This window comes from Myotis myotis, unplaced genomic scaffold (genome assembly GCF_014108235.1).
Source record: "Myotis myotis isolate mMyoMyo1 unplaced genomic scaffold, mMyoMyo1.p scaffold_m19_p_14, whole genome shotgun sequence".
NCBI classification, from domain to species: domain Eukaryota; kingdom Metazoa; phylum Chordata; class Mammalia; order Chiroptera; family Vespertilionidae; genus Myotis; species Myotis myotis.
Window position 1 is genome coordinate 44,940,731 of NW_023416318.1, and position 16,231 is coordinate 44,956,961.

Genomic DNA, 16,231 nt, shown 5'->3' on the forward strand with positions numbered 1-16,231 from the left:
AAGCCCCAGGCAGCCAGGTGCTGCTGCCCCCGAGTCTAGGAGGGGCTCAGGTTGCCCACGATGAGGAGTGCTCTGGAGGGCAAGGCCTGCGGGCTGTAGCCTGCCTTCCTATGCCTTAAACTGAGGCAGAGCAATGATTATCTGCCAGTACCAGAGACAGCTGGTTCCTTTCTTTTAGCCCCTTCCAGCTGCGAATGGGAAACTTGAGGCAGGAAGGTAAGGAGAGGAGCCAGAGCTCCGGATTTGTGACTGCCCTTCAAGGAAATGCTCTCAGCAGAGCAGAGTCTCCCCTTGGGCAGCACCAGGGTGAAGGGCTGGCGTGAAAGGAGACAGCTGAGGGCGGGAGGGCGGGCCGCAACAGCTGGGCCTGGGTGGTTCTCAGAGCCTGGGGCTGGGGAACCTGCATGGTCGAAGTGCACCATTCCCAATTCTGCTTCAAGATGTGGAGAGGAAGGGGAGGGGAGGGGGTAGAAATGAAGGCATTTAACTGTTAATTTTAGGCATTTTAATATCAACGGAAACATGAGTATTTTATGTCCTGGAATGAAAAATTCACATGAAGTTGAAAGATAAAACAGGGGACTTTAAAGGAATGTCCAGTTTGCAGCAGACTCCAGGCTGCATCCTGGGGTGCGTTCCCAGGGTGCCCCTCCATTCACCTCCACCCACAGGGCACCTAGTGGGAGAAGGCGGACACAGTGCCAGCTGGAGTGGGTGGGGAGCCAGGCTGAGTCAGAGACCATGTGATTGCACACCTGCACGTGTGCCCATGACCCACCGTCCCCGATCTGGGTGCTGGGGATAAGGGCCCCCACCTATAGCAAATGAAGACCTTGCAACCCTTTGACGCCTCCCTGTGAGCCCCTGGAGCCAGCGGGAGGGTACATCACTGCGAGGTGGGGTGCAGCCCCGGGGGCAGGAGGGAGGTGTGTGGAAATGTGTCCAGAGATGTACACACGAGAGGTGAGAGGGGTACGGCCGAGTGGGGAAGGGGCAGTGCGCGTCATGTGTTTCCAGCTTGGAACAGGGCGCAGTGTGGAAGGAACAGTCTGCATGTGGAGTCCAGCAGGCCTGGTTTAAATCCACCTGGGTAACCAGGTCCCCCTTCCAAAAATCAGAGATGATAAGCATGCGTTCCTCCTAGACCAGTGGTTCTCAACCTTCTGGCCCTTTAAATACACTTCCTCATGTTGTGACCCAACCATAAAATTGTTGTCGTTGCTACTTCATAACTGTAATGTTGCTACTGTGATGAATCGTCATGTAAATATCTGATATGCAGGATGGTCTTAGGCGACCCCTGTGGAAGGATCGTTCGACCGCCAAAGGGGTCGTGACCCACAGGTGAGAACCGCTGTCCTAGACCCAGGGAGAATTCAATGGATTCAGTCACCAAAGAGCTAGTGCTCAACAGGGATCTGTCCTGTCCTTGCTGGCCAGACCTTCCTCTTCAGGAGGCCACAGCAACCTCAGTTGGACAGAAGAAACAGCACTGGGTTGACCGTAGCCCAGCTGTGTGATCCTGGGCAGGTTCTGGAACACCTCTGAGCTTCCGCGTGTCGGTACAATGTGGCCAGAAGTCACACCTGCCCTGGCCACTCCGGTGGTGCTTTGCATCAGCAAAGTGATTCCAAACGCGCAGGCCGTGTTCTAGATGACACCTCAAGATAGGCCCCAGGAAAGGAGAGAGAGCGTGGGGAAGGCAAGCCTGATGGGAAGGCGTGAGGCTGAGGCAGCTGTTGGGACGGAACCCCTTGCACATCGGGGAAGCAGAGCAAGACTGACCCCAAGGAAAGCAGCCAGCACAGCGCTTCCTGGACAGCAGGGCCCGGGGCGGGGGTAGGGGATTGGGCAGCCGAGGAGGAAATTCATGCTACAGCAAGAGGTCAGTCAACCCCTGGTCCCTGGACCTACAGGCCATCTGGTTCTCTTGTGCTTGAGCAGATGCTTGACCTGGCGCCTCCCTCCCTCCCCAGCAGAGGAGCACAGCAGGGAAGGTTTCTGGGGACCTGGTGCCGCTGTGGCCCTGAGAACGACTGGCCAGGGAGCTTGGAGCAGCTGAGTGTGTGTCATCCAGCTAAGCTGGAAAGGGGAGGGAGCTGGGCTCGGGTCCCAACAGGTGGAATAGAGGGAGAAGTGCTGGGAAGCAAGAGAGGAAAACCTGGCTTCGGGCTGGGCTCTTTATTTGTGCAAAGGTTGCATGAGCTACATCTGTTAGTGTCCTCGATATCCCTCCCGGGCCCAAGGTTAGGAAATCTTTGCCCCCAAGGCCTATCTGCTCTGGGTGCCTTCCACTCATTCCTGCTCCTGCACCTGCCTCCTGGCTGCACCCTCACCCAGTCCTGACCCCAGGATGGTTTCCCAGCCCCCAGCCCTTCCTCCCCCAGGACAAATACTTCATACCCACCGAGCACCTACCAGGGTGGGGGAGGCCGCACAGATCGGTAAGACTTAGCTTTCAACCGAGGAAGCTAGAAAGGAGACCACACATAATTCTACCTAACACAGCCCGTGGCACATCTCTGCTCAAGAATCTCCAGGGACTGTTTCTTATGGAACAAGATCTGGAATGTTCCATCTGGCTCCTTACCACGGGGTCTCTCCTGCCCCTGTGCTGGTGCTCAGTATCCACCTCTTGCCACAGAAACAGAAACCCCCTCTTCTTGCTGCTCCTTGAACACATCAAGCGTGTTTCCCAGCCTTCTCTTTTCTCCGCCTGCCCCAGAGCCCAGCCCGTCAAGCCTGCCTTGCGAAGGCAGCCCAGCTCAGCCAGCACGAACCACACTGATGCTCCCTGTTGAACTGTTTGTAAAATTAATCAAAATGAACACCGAGAAATTAAAGACATGTGCTGTCACCTGTCTCTATACAATTTGAGAATAAGTGTTTAGAAACTTTTATATCAGTTTGATACTATGGCCACATCCAAGTGCATGATTTTGTATTTCTCAAAGGTTACATTTCTTGATGGATTGGGAATTAAAAAAAAAAAGGCAAAAATCTAGCCTCTCACCCCCGACAGTTGGAAAAGCAGGTGGAAAGAGCCTGGCTTTCCACGAGATGTGATGTTTGGTGCCACCAGCCTGGTAGTCACTGAGCTGAGCCGCAGAGCACTGTACCCACCTCACTGAGGACAGAGACCGTGAATAAATGCTCAGAGCTGTGCAACCCCTGATGCCTACAAAGGCCTTTACAACAGTGACTCAGGTGATGCTGACGGCAAACCTGTGAGGTTGAGATGGGGGCCCGCTTTGCCACCTTCCTCACATTCAGATGAGGAGACTGAGTGAGGTTCAGAGTGGATGGCCTCCACACCTCCCAGCCGCAAAGCCCACAGCGCTCGTCCCTCCTCACCCCTCCGGTCACGCCACCCTGAAAACTGGGTGTCCAGCATTTTACTTGTTAATATGTGAGCGCAGGGCTCTTTGAAAAAGTGTGTAGATCTGGTCCAAAAAGCACACAGAGAAAATATAACCTAGGGGGGCGATTGACCCAAATACCAGGGAGCCCACCAGGAAATGAGTAAGGCTGTGGTGGTGTGAGGAGGGAGAGGGGGGCACACTGAGACCGGCATGGCTTCGTCCGCTGCACTGGCCTCAGAGCCAAGACGCTTTCTTTCGATCAGAGCCGGCAACAGGAAACAGGAAGCCGCTGCCGGGCAGGGCGGGGCTTAGGAAGGGAGCTGGCACCTGAAGTCAGGGCCTGCGGGCTGGCGGGTGCCCATGACAGGGAGGAGGGGACACTGGCATGCCGGGCTGGTCTCTGCTGGCCAAGAGTGTGAGCCTGCGTGTGGGTGTGAGCAGCGGGGGTGGGCGGAAGAGGCATCTTCCTGTTCGCCAGCTCCCAAGGACGGCACAGAGTACGGAGTGAAGATGTCCGAGGCAGGTTCCTGCCTGGTCACAAGCCCAGACAAGCCCTGCAACTGCCTTTGTCCTTGGCGCTGCTCACAGCTGGGGTACCCGGAGGGAGGGTTCCTGCCCGGGCCCAGCAGACCTTCTAGGGGATGACCAGCCCTTCCGGGCTCATGGCCTCTTTAGTAGCTCGATGTACTTACTTACTGAAGATTTATACCCACCAACTCCCTCCAGGGTTAATTTTGCTCAGTGGGAGCACCCTGAGGTCACCTCTTGCTAAGAATAACCCAGAAGGGGAGGGCGGGGAGGGGGAGGAGGGGCAGGAGGGGCTGGGAGCAGGCGCTGAGCTCAGCCAGGCCGGCCCAGAGCCAGCAGTTACTCACTCCACGCCGAACCTCCAACATGACGCCTGAGTGAGTGAGTTCCAGAGGGCAGAACTGCCCCACTTCAGAGCCAAAGACGGGGTACGGACTGTGGGAAGGCAGGGAACCCTCCTCTGCGGAGAAGCCGGCCGGGTCCCGGGTAACGCAGCTGCTGGGAGTCTGCAGCGCCGGCTCATCTCCCAACCTGGCATGACCTTCTGATTCATCTCCAAGTTAAGACAGAGCCCAGATCCCCTCTGTGTCCAGGTCAGAGCCACTCCTTCGCTTGCCCCCCGGAACCCTGGCTCGGTGACTTGGTGCCCTCTTGTTTTTATGCACAACACTTCCTGCAGGCGTGCTCATTTCGGCGGCACACACACTGGCACGGGGAGGATGCACAGGAGGCTAGCACGGCCCCTGTGCCAGGATGACACGCACATTTGCAGAGCGTCCTGTGTCTTGGGCAGTGCCCGGTGGGCGTCTGAAGAAATATGAGTCAGAGCACAATGTGAGGCACTCAGTAGCAAAGTCGTGACATTTCACTATAAAAATATTTGTGTAAGGCAGTCTGTGAAGTGAAAATGAAGCTGAGTTCTACCTGGGGTATTGGTGCTGATATGTTAACTTGCATTTCCTTCATAAACCATACACACACACACACACACACACACACACACACTTCTGAAAGAGTCCTTCCTGGGCCCAGCCCCTCCGGAGTTCCCCTCCCCGCACCGCCCCCCTCCGCCCCCTCGTGAGCCTGCTGCCCGCCTTACCATGTTTTTGAAGGTGTGAAGAAAACGGGGCTGTCTTTCTCACCAGGTTTGAGACTTTTGTGACTGTGCCCTGCAGATTCACCTGTTCGTTCCCCACCCGACCAGGCAGATCAGCAGCCACTAATGGCTTCCAGCACCGAAGCTCCTGGCCTGTGGGCTGGACGTCAAGTGCGAACACATGTGGGCTTGGGCCTTCGTAGGAGGTAACCTTCGAAGTCCATGGAAAAGTGGGAGGCTTTCCTACCTTAGGACCTTCCTGCGTGAAGTGTGGAGGGGGAATGAGCACGTGGATACATGTAGTGGGGAGGCCCGAAGGCCGAGTGGAATAGGGTTTCATTTAAGAACAGTGGTTTCCATCGTGGCGGGAGAGGCGGTCTGCAGGCAGCCTGGTGGTTTGCGCTGTATCCCCTGCAAAGTGTGCTGTGTGTCTCTGGAAGGATTCTGAGGGGTGGGGGCCTGAAGTGATGGGAGGCGTGTTGGGGAAGCTGGCTCTGGCATCCCTGAGCAGGATGGGCTGAGCACAGAAGAATGCAGGGAGATAGAGGGAGGGAGGGCCAGGAGACACCCCCAGAGCCCGCTGGGGCAGCAGTGGGGGGACAGAATTGGCAGGGCCCGCGCTGCGGGCCGCTCCAGAGGAGGGAGAGGAAGGGGCGAGAACAGATGTTTCCAGACCTCAGACATGGCGCCAGGGTTATTGTCAGAGACCGAGACGTCGGAAGGGAGCAGACTCGTCAGGGGCCCTTTGGAAGGCCACTCCAGACTGCCAGTGGGAGGGGCATCTCAGTGAAGTCCCCAAGTCTCTGTTTTATTGTTTCAAAAAAAATCCCTGTATATTTTCATCCCTCCCTGGCCCCTTCCCCAGAGTCACACATTCCAGGGCCACCTCCAGCTAAAGGTAGTCATTCCCTCAGGCCCCAGCCTCCCCCCCCCCCCCCGTCCCACCCGCCCCTCAAGTCCCAGCCTCACCCCCTCAAGTCCCAGCCTTCCCCAGGTCCCAGCCTCCCTGCAAGGTCCCAGCCTCCCCTCAGGTCCCAGCTTCCCATCAGGTCCCAGCCTTCCCCAGGTCCCAGCCTCCCTGTAAGGTCCCAGCCTTCCCCAGGTCCCAGCTTCCCCTGCTCAGCCTCCCCTCAAGTCCCAGGATCCCCGCAAGGTCCCAGACTTCCCCAGGTCCCAGCCTTCCCCAGGTCCCAGCCTTCCCCAGGTCCCAGCCTCCCTGCAAGGTCCCAGCCTTCCCCAGGTCCCAGCTTCTCCCGCTCAGCCTCCCCTCAAGTCCCAGGATCCCCGCAAGGTCCCAGCCTTCCCCAGGTCCCAGCCTTCCCCAGGTCCCAGCCTCCCCTCAGGTCCCAGCCTCCCCTCAGGTCCCAGCCTCACCCCAGGTCCCCGCCTCCAGGCTGCTCTGGAGCAGGCTGCACCTGCACCACTCCTGCTGGGGCAGGTACCCGCCAGCACACGCCTCTGGCAGGGCTGTTGACACTGAGGCTCTTTCATCATCCTCACCCAGGGAATTTTGTGTTTCAGTTCTGCCACCTTAAGAAAGATGTAACCAAGTTGGAAAAGCTCCAGAGAAGGGCAGCTAAATTGATCAAGGGGGAGCAAGGCTGCCAAGTGAGGACAGACGAAAGGGATTATGACTCTGGAGTCTGGAGAGACAAAGGCCGAGAGGGGATGTGATTAAAGCCATGAAATCATGTCCCAGGGGTGGGGCAGGATGAGCACACCGCAGTGCTGAGGTGGGGGAGGGGGCAGGTAGGTACCCATGAGAAACTTCAGGAAGGTACACGAAGCACAGAAGAGGAAGCGCCATCTCCCCAGTGCGTTCCCTTCTTACCAAACCTGTCACCCTCGGCATGGATGGTAGAGGTGGAAAACGAGAATTTCAAGAGATTTACTTAAATACATGCATCTTCTATACATAATGGCTTTTGTAAGGGAACCTTCAACTCACCCTGAAATCCTTTGAGGTTGACTTCAAAGAGCACAGCCAGGCCCTCTTCCAGGTGGACAGGTGTCCCTGCTGGAAGCAGAACCCCGAGTGGGCTGGCCACTCACTAGGCATGTGCCTTCTCGCCATGACCCGCAGGGGCACGGACGGAGTGACTGGCTTCGAAAGCTTTGCTGGGCCCTGACGTTCTGAACTTGAGTCACACACACACACACACACACACACACACACACACACACACACGTACGTGCATGATAGAGCATGGTGCAGAGATGACAGAGCGCGGTGCAGAGATGACAGAGCGCGGTGCAGAGATGACAGAGCGCGGTGGAGAGATGGCAGGGCGCGGTGGAGAGATGGCAGGGCGCGGTGGAGAGATGGCAGGGAGCGGTGGAGAGATGGCAGGGCGCGGTGGAGAGATGGCAGCGCGCGGTGGAGAGATGGCAGCGCGCGGTGGAGAGATGGCAGCGCGCGGTGGAGAGATGGCAGGGCGCGGTGGAGAGATGGCAGGGCGCGGTGGAGAGATGGCAGCGCGAGGTGGAGAGAGGGCAGCGCGCGGTGGAGAGATGGCAGGGCGCGGTGGAGAGATGGCAGGGCGCGGTGGAGAGATGGCAGGGCGCGGTGGAGAGATGGCAGCGCGAGGTGGAGAGATGGCAGCGCGCGGTGGAGAGATGGCAGCGCGCGGTGGAGAGATGGCAGCGCGCGGTGGAGAGATGGCAGGGCGCGGTGGAGAGGTGGCAGGGCGCGGTGGAGAGGTGGCAGGGCGCGGTGGAGAGGTGGCAGGGCGCGGTGGAGAGATGGCAGGGCGCGGTGGAGAGGTGGCAGGGCGCGGTGGAGAGGTGGCAGGGCGCGGTGGAGAGATGGCAGCGCGCGGTGGAGAGATGGCAGCGCGCGGTAGAGAGATGGCAGGGCGCGGTGGAGAGATGGCAGCGCGCGGTGGAGAGATGGCAGGGCGCGGTGGAGAGATGGCAGCGCGCGGTGGAGAGATGGCAGCGCGCGGTGGAGAGATGGCAGAGCATGGTGGAGAGATGGCAGCGCGCGGTGGAGAGATGGCAGGGCGCGGTGGAGAGATGGCAGAGCGCGGTGGAGAGATGGCAGAGCGTGGTAGAGAGAGCTCAGGGTCAGGTGGGAAGGCAGCTCCCAGGCTAAATGGTGACAGAAGTAGGACCTAGAGGTGCCCAGCTGTGGCCAGATTTTCCAGAGTTGGCTCTCTTTGGTCTCTGCTCTTTAGTCTCTGGTCCCTTGACCCCACTGGTGGCCCTTTTAGCGGCTCCACCAGGGAGAAGGAAATTGGAGGGGTCAGACTCCTCATTCCAGAGTACGGGAGCCTGGCTCCATTCGCTCCAGGAGGCTGGGGTGGGGGGAGCATCTGGGACCTCTCTTGGAAGGAGCCGTGGGGTGCACCTCTCTGGCACTCCCTGACTCAAGGCCACTTCCGCCAGTCAGATCAGAGAGCTGCCAGGGAGGGGCTGCAGGAAGGCCCGGAGCAGAGGAGAGGGGAGCCGCTGGGGCCCAGCACCAACACTTGTGGGGCAGGGCTGCCCTGCTTCAGTGGACTGCGTGGCTGTTTTCTGAAACTGGACTCAACCTGGGAAAATCCAGGGTTTGGTGGGGGCTGATGGGCCTGCAGGAGACAAGGAGCTGGAATCGGCTTCGGGTGTGAGTGGAAGGGGACTGTGATTTCATTGACACCCCTCTGTGGCATCTCGGGCCTGTGGGGTGGGCGGGTACCTCTGGGCGATGGTGCACAGCGTGTGTGTGCGTGTGTGTGTGTGTGTGTGTGTGTGTGTGTGTGTGTGGCGCTTTAATCAAGAGGCCAGCACTGGCCTGACGCCAGGGTTCCCGGCTGGCACAGAGCTGAGCACTGCCAAGGGCTTTAAAGGCACAATGGCAGTATCATGAGGGAGGGGGAGGGGAGGCCGAGGACGGGCAGGTGGAGGGCCATCCCTGCATCTGCTGGCCGCTGGGCCTCCCTCCCCAGAGCTGCCTGGGGTCAGAGGGAGAAGACCCCTTTCAGCCACAGTCCCCATCACGGGGTAAAAGGGGAGTCAGGCGCCCAGAGCCAACCCAGGACCCTGGCTTCTACCTCCAGGGGCTCCGGGCCTCCCCCTCTACCCCTGGGCCCAGGTGAGTGGGCTCCTGCACCCACAAATGCCCGGGCCCCGTTCCCCATGCATTGTCTCCCTTACCTCTTATTTGCCGGCTTTAATTTTTTGTGGTAAATATAACTATAGTCCAGAGCCTCTCCAAAGTCACTTCCCTCTCTGGAGCCTTCGAGTTCTGCCCACCGAGGGGGACAACGCCTCACCTGCGAGGGGTGGGGGTTTGGGGGTTCAGACCAGACTTGCAGCAGAGGGGTGGCTGGGGACTTGGCTTTGGCCTGGACAGGTTCCCTGCGGAAGGCTCCTGCTTGCTTTGCCGCGGGCTTCACCTTGCAGTGGCTGCTGCCAGGAAAACAGCCGGCAGCCTTCCCCCGGCCCTGCTCGGGGCCCATCAAAGCCTCCTTTCCTCCTGGGAACCCTGGGGATTTGAGGTTGGGCTTTTCCGGAGACTCGGCCCAGAGCAAGAGCCGCTTCCAGAGGCCTCTCTGGTCCCTGGGTCCGTCTGGAAGTTGACCACTGAAGGTGTGTGAGCCGAGGTAAGCCTCGGGGCCGTGTCCCGGGGAAAGTGAGCGGAACACTCTGTCAGGAGACGTGACAATTAAATCTATTAATCGTATCAGCATATTTACGCTGGGTCCTGTGCTCGGTCCTGGGAGCTGTAGGGAGATGGTTGGAAGGGAGAGAAATGAGTAGATGAGGCAAAGCTCGCTGTCTAGGAGAGAGACGCGCGTAAACAAATAATTAGGGACAGTGTGGGGAGTGCTATAATGAGATAGGATGTGCTCTGTAAACACACGAGAGGCACGCAGGGGCTGGGAGACAGGGAAACGCCTGGGTGGACTTTAACCCCACTCCTTGGGGCCAGGCGGGGGATGGGGGGCGCAGCAGCCTGCCACCCCCTGGGGCTTTGCGAGCTGGGGGTGGGGGTGAGGCTGAGGTGTCCAAAGCCCAGGGCCTCGCTCTGAGCCCTCCCAGGTTTGTGTGTGTGTGAGAGACAGATGGGCAGATGACTTTAAAATGTTCCTTCGAAGACAGAAAGTAGAACAGGGGTTACCAGGGCCTGGGGGCAGGGTGTGGGGAGTTGTTTAATGGGTACAAAGTTTCTGTTTGGGATGATGAGAAGTTCTGAAGAGGAGTGAATGGTGGTGATGGTTGTTCAACAGTGTGAATGTACTTCAGTGCCACTGAATTAATTGTACGCTTGAGAGCTGTTAAAATGGTAAATTTTAGGTTATGTATACTTTATCAGGGTATTTTCTTAAAGATTTTTTTAACTTTACTTTTTTAATCCTCACCCTAGGACATGTTGAGAGAGGGAGAGGGAGAGGGAGAGGGAGAGGGAGAGGGAGAGGGAGAGGGAGAGGGAGAGGGAGAGGGAGAGGGAGAGGGAGAGGGAGAGGGAGAGGGAGAGGGAGAGGGAGAGGAGAGGAGAGGGGAGAGGGAGAGGAGAGGGAGGAGAGGGAGAGGGAGAGGGAGAGGAGAGGGAGAGGGAGAGGGAGAGGGAGAGGGAGAGGGAGAGGGAGAGGGAGAGGGAGAGGGAGAGGGAGAGGGAGAGGAGAGGGAGAGGGAGAGGGAGAGGGAGAGGGAGAGGGAGAGGGAGAGGGAGAGGGAGAGGGAGAGGTCAACATCGAAGTGAGAGAGATACATTGATGGGTTGCTATCTGTACGCTCATCGACTGAGGATCCAACCCACAACCCAGGTATGTGCTCTGACCAGGAATTGAACCGGCAACCTTTCGGTGCATGAAGTTCAACCCACTGAGCCACTCCGACTGGGCTCAAGTTGTTTTTTAAATGGTCCTTAGAAAAAAGGCAGCCTCTGGTCAGTGCCCCTACCTTCAGCCCAGGGCTTTTCAGCAACAGCGCATTTTGACGTTGACATTTTGGGCTGAGTGAATAATTCTTTGTTGTGGGCGCCATCCTGGATCTTACAGAGTGTTTAGCAGCACGCCTGGCCCCTACGCACAGGAAGCCAGCAGTCTGCCCCACCCCAGTGTGACCACCACAAATGTCTCAGACACATTGCCAAATGCCCTCTGGGGCAAAATCGCGCCCCCCACCCCCCCCATTAAGAACCACTGCCTTCAGCAAGTTGGAATAAGCTGCTCCAGGAGGAGCTCAAAGGGTGGGTGGTAGGCAACAGAGAAGCAGGAGGCAGTTGCCCCAAATTCTGAGGGCCCCCAGGAGGTGGCGGCAGGGTTTGAAGAGCCAGAGTGAGGCATAATGGGCATGGGCATGGGCAGGTGCACGTGGGCGACAAGATCAAGCTTGTCTCAAACCTGTTGCCCCCACCCACCCAAGAGAGAAGTGAGTGTGCTCATTGCTGTCATGCCCCTCCCCAGCCCCATTGGTGAGAAGCAAAGGAAGATGAAATTGTCACCTACAGCTGCAGGTGGTTGGTGCCTTCTAAAAGGGCCAGCGGCCTCTGCTGCTCCTTCCTCCTCTCCCCGTGGGAAAAACGAATGTCTCAGGGTGTGCTGTGTCTCCTTTCAAGGCAACTACAGAAATAAAAGCAAACAAAAACAGAGTTTTTAACAGCCAGATCTGACATGCAGCGAAGTGGAGACTCCCCGTAAGTGTATGAGCGGGCTGCTCTCACTCTGCACCCGGCCTTCAGCCGCAAGGAAGCACTTGTGAATCCAGAGCACCTGCCAGGTGCCCCACTCCATGCTGAGTCTAACCAGGCACAGGTCCTGCCTCCAAGAGGCACAAGCTGATGGCGACCGACAGGGGAGAGGAGAGGAGAGCAGAGGAGGCAGCTGAGAGGAAGGCGTGGAGGTGGGGGCAGGAGCGTGCAGGCCTGGCTGGGGTCGCCGCTCTCAGTGGCTTCCAGGTGTGGATTATGCTTTCTTCTCGCCTGCGATGCCCCTTTTGGGGAGCACCCAGCTCCTCCCCAGAGATTTGAAGGATTGCTTCAGTCCCTTTGCCTGTGGACCTCCTTCCTCCCTCTTGGTGATCTGCCCAGTGACCCTGGGCCCCAAAGAGGGGGCGGTGAGGGGCTCAGGGTGGGTTCTCAGTGCGTAAGGTGGATCAAAGGGGTCCACAGCAGGAGTCAGTAGCTCCCCCTAATCCCAGAGCTTTGGGGATTCAGGCTCACCCAGGACCAGAGAGGATGGGCATGAAGAATGGCCGGGTTGGGAAGAGGGGAGGGGAGCTGCTAACCCTGGGGCTGGAGCTGTGCAGAGTAGCCCTCTTCCTCCTCATCCGCCTGCCTCTGAGGGGATGGAGTGTCTGCACTGCTTCAGACAGGGTCCTGCGGGGCTGCCTGGGAGGGGAGCTTACTGGGGGGGGGGAGGATGGGGGGGCTGGCTGTGTGAGGTCTCGGAACAGGTGCTCCTGATTGTCTGTGCTAAGGAGCTGGCAGTCAACAGGAAGTGAGTCCCAGGTGGGAAGAAGCCATGTGGTTCCCAGGCAGGAAGTGAATGACAGCAGAGTTGTCTTGAGCAGCTTTTGGGGCCAGGGGCCTACCCCAACTCGAGGTGTCTGTGGGGCAGCAAGTGGCTTGAGGAAAGGAGAACACGGCCATGGTAAGAAATTGGCTGTGACCTACACAGTGGGCCTGCGGGAATCCCACCCCCCACCCCCCGGGGGTCCCCGCTTGCAGCTCTGTGGTGCCTGGCACAGCCAGACCTGGGGTGGCTGTGGGGGCCCAGGCGTGCCCCACTCTCCAGGCTGCCTGGGCCACTGACTTCCTCACATAAGAGAAAGCCTTGAGGGTGAGAGGACTTCCACCAGGGAGGGGCCCTCTAGGCTGGGGAGCCCTGTTGGTCTGCGCAGGGAGGTGGGGAAAATCCATCCGAGTCCTGGAGAGCGTGGGGGGCGGCAGCTGAGGAGAGAGACGGCCTCTTGCTCCACTTGCATTCCCGCGTCTGACCTCCTGGCTCTGCTGGCTTTGGCCTCAGTGCCCAAACCTAGTGGTGGAATTCTCGCTTCCGCTTCCGCTGGAGGCCTGCTCTTCCTCTTGCTGCAGCCTCCCCGCCCCCGCTGCTGAGGACTGCGCACATTTGCAGCTTTCCATGGGAGGTGCTCTTCCTGGAAGCAGGCCCGCCCGCCGGGCTGCCACACAGCCAGGAGAACAGCTTGGCCAGGGGCCTGGAGTTCCCTCCGTGCGCGCGCATGCTGCTCCATGTGTCTGCAGGCTCGTCCAAGGAGGACCCTGGTTTAGTCCTGTTTTTTATTTTTATTGTTTTTCCCAAGGCCCTAGTTTCTATTTGCCACCCGTGGGGGTTTGTCACCAAATAATAGCAGGCTCAGAGCTGAGACCTTAGACCAGTGGTTCTCAACCTTCCTAATGCCGCCACCCTTTAATACAGTTCCTCATGGTGTGGCGACCCCCAATTTCATTGTTACCAATGGAACCTAATGAAAGCATAGTGATTCATCACAAAAACAATATGGAATTATATATGTGTTTTCCGATGGTCTTAGGCGACCCCTGTGAAAGGGTCGTTTGACCCCCAAAGGGGTCGGGACCCACAGGTTGAGAACTGCTGCTTTAGAAAGAACAATTCTGGACCAGTGTGTGAGTACATATGTGTAAACATGTAACTTACACGTGATATAACTTAAACATGTAACTTATACCTATAACTTACACATGTAACTTACACATGTAGATACATAGGAAGGAAAGTCTAAGAAAGATACTCGCCAAACTGTTATTGATAGTTTACCTGTAGGGAGTTCTTAGGTGCTTGGGGACAAAGCATTGCATTTCCTCTTGGAGGGGGAAGCTGGGGCCACGCGCTGGGGAGGGTGTGCTGTACAGACTGAGAATTGCTTGGCGGGGCCTTGGCTGTCCTGGGATCTGAGCACCTGGGAGAACCCGTGGGGGCCAGACCTGAGGGAAAGAATGTGCTGGGCTTTGGGGCTCAGAGGAATGCTTCTGGGGGGGGGGGGGCTTTGACGCTCCTGGCAGCTAGTCACTGGGTTTAGAGACTCCGGGGAGAGCTGGGAGGCTCTGGCACAGCAGTTGGGTCAGCGCAGGCTGGTCTTCGGCGGAGGGGTCCTGTTTCAAAGTAGAGATGTCTGAGGCTGCAGAAGGCTCGGGGGAGGGAAGGCTATGTCACCTCAGTGAGTGTATGTGTGGGGTGCAGCTTGGGCTGCGGAACCAGCTGGCAAACCTGGCTGGATTCTTCTCCCGTTTCTTACGCTGGAGTCCATAGATCCCTTGACTTCAGGAGGTCAAGCCCGTAAACCCCTTGAAACAGAGCAAAATTGTGAACGTATGAACGTCATGCAAAACTGCATGAACGTTTATGCGAACAAAATTATCTGGACAGACAGAGTTCCCACCAGAACTTCAGAGTCTCCACCAGAATTCCACTGGTCTGACCCTCTCTGTGCTTCTCCATGACCAGGTGGAGAGCAGTGACACGCCGAAGGACCCTGCGGTGACCTCCAAGTCCCCATCCATGGCCCAGGACTCAGGCCCCTCGGAGCTGTTACCCAATGGGGACTTGGAGAAGCGGAGTGGGCCCCAGCCGGAGGAGGGGAGCCCTGCTGGAGGACAGAAGGGCGGAGCCCCGGCAGAGGGAGAGGGCGCAGCCGAGACCCCGCCCGAAGCCTCCCGAGCCGTGGAGAATGGCTGCTGCACCCCCAAGGACGGCCGAGGAGCCCCCACAGAAGAAGGTGAGTCCCTGGCTCAAGGGGCCGCCTTTTTGGGGCTCACCTGAAAGTTGGAGATTTGGGGCCCAACAGGTCCCTGGAGGCGTGGGCTGGACATGGTAGCTGAAGGTCTCCTTGCCCAGGTGTGCCCTGCAGGCTACTGGCTGGATGCAGCCTGCACACAGGTTTTATTTGGCCCATGTAGTATTTTAAACATTTTTAAAAAATTAGTTGCCAATATTTAAAAATCAAGATATTTCACATAAAAATCTGGAGTTTTGGCTTCTTGTGAGAAAGTAAAAAAGCTAGACCTGGCAACAGTGGGTTGCAGAATGCCAACATTTGCTGGACTGGGGTGATGGCTGTCCCCCTCCCTCCCTAGACACCCCCCCTCCCCCCCAATCAGGCTGTTTGTGCACCTGTTTCCCTCAGCCCCACCTGGCCTGCTTGCTTGCCCATGAGACCTCAGTTTGGGGGATCACTGTGTTTGTAGCCCCCTGGCATGGGTGCCCAAAGGCAGCAGATGCCCTGTGGGCATTAAAAGCCCAGCGAGCCTTCCCAGCACAGATGTCCTGAGGCCACCAGAGTTTAGATGACTGGACTAAACTGTGGTTGTGACAGGTGGGGGAGGGGCAGGGGGCTGGGGCACTGCCCAGTCCAGGCCTCTTCTTCCTCCGAGGACTTCTTGGTCTAGCCCTGGAGCCTGGAAAGTTGCCCACTTTTCTCTTTCAGGTTAAGCCAGCGATCTCAGGGCCAACCGAGCTGTGAACATGTCAGTAATGAGCACAACTAGCATTTGTACAGGGCTTCACAGTTTACAAGGCGCTTTCTCATACATTATCACATTTGATCCTCCCAGAGCCCTGCCAGGTTGCTTTGCATATGTGCATTTTAATTTTAAAAAGTCTTCCTTCCAAGTGTGTATGATGGAATGAGTAAATTGATTAATTGGCATAACTCATTCTGCACGGATCCAAACCTCGCATTCATGCCGGGTTGAGAGCATCTCCAGAAGAGACCTCAGCTTTACTTACTAAAGAGTCTTCCGTGCGTTTATCACTCAGCTGATGTCTGTGATGCTCCCACTATGCGAAAGCGTTTTCTGAGGTGCTCCATGTTCAGCGTTTTACTCCCCCAAACAATCTTCTTCAAGAGGAATTATTATCCCCAATGTAAGGTGGAAAAGATTGAGGCTTACCAGGATGAAGCGACTTGATCAGAAACACCAAACCTGTCAGTGGGAGGCCCAGGCTTTAGTCTGTCCTGCTCTCTGGCTTCAGAGTCGGTGTGCCCATCCACTCTCCCCTCTGTTCTGCAGTGTGGCTGGGAGGCCCGGGCCCTGACCTGTCCAGGGCTCCTCGCCTCACCCGAGTGCCTCCTGGGCTGTGTCCTGACACTTGGTGGGCGTGTTCAAGGGGCCCAAGTGGAGTAAAACAGAGGAGGAAAGGAAGTAGCCCCCATCCTCCTGTTAAAAAGGCCAGGTGTGCAGGACAGAACCTGTCCCCCTTTCCCACCATGTGTGCCGGTCCCCGGGGGGCAGATCTTGGCTGACTCCCAGGTTCCTGGGACCCCTCCATCACTGGCACCCAGC

General features: G+C 57.6%; 1 protein-coding gene across 4 annotated transcripts in view; it reads left to right on the forward strand.

Annotated features, from left to right (window-relative positions):
- The window catches only part of DNMT3A (DNA methyltransferase 3 alpha), a 94,273-nt gene that overhangs the window by 36,269 nt on the left and 41,773 nt on the right, over positions 1-16,231 (forward strand). For all 4 annotated transcript variants that reach the window (XM_036335173.1, XM_036335170.1, XM_036335174.1 and 1 more), the window contains exon 4: positions 14,394-14,664. In XM_036335173.1, the coding sequence (XP_036191066.1) occupies positions 14,394-14,664 (271 nt within the window). The remainder of the gene's footprint in view (positions 1-14,393; positions 14,665-16,231) is intronic.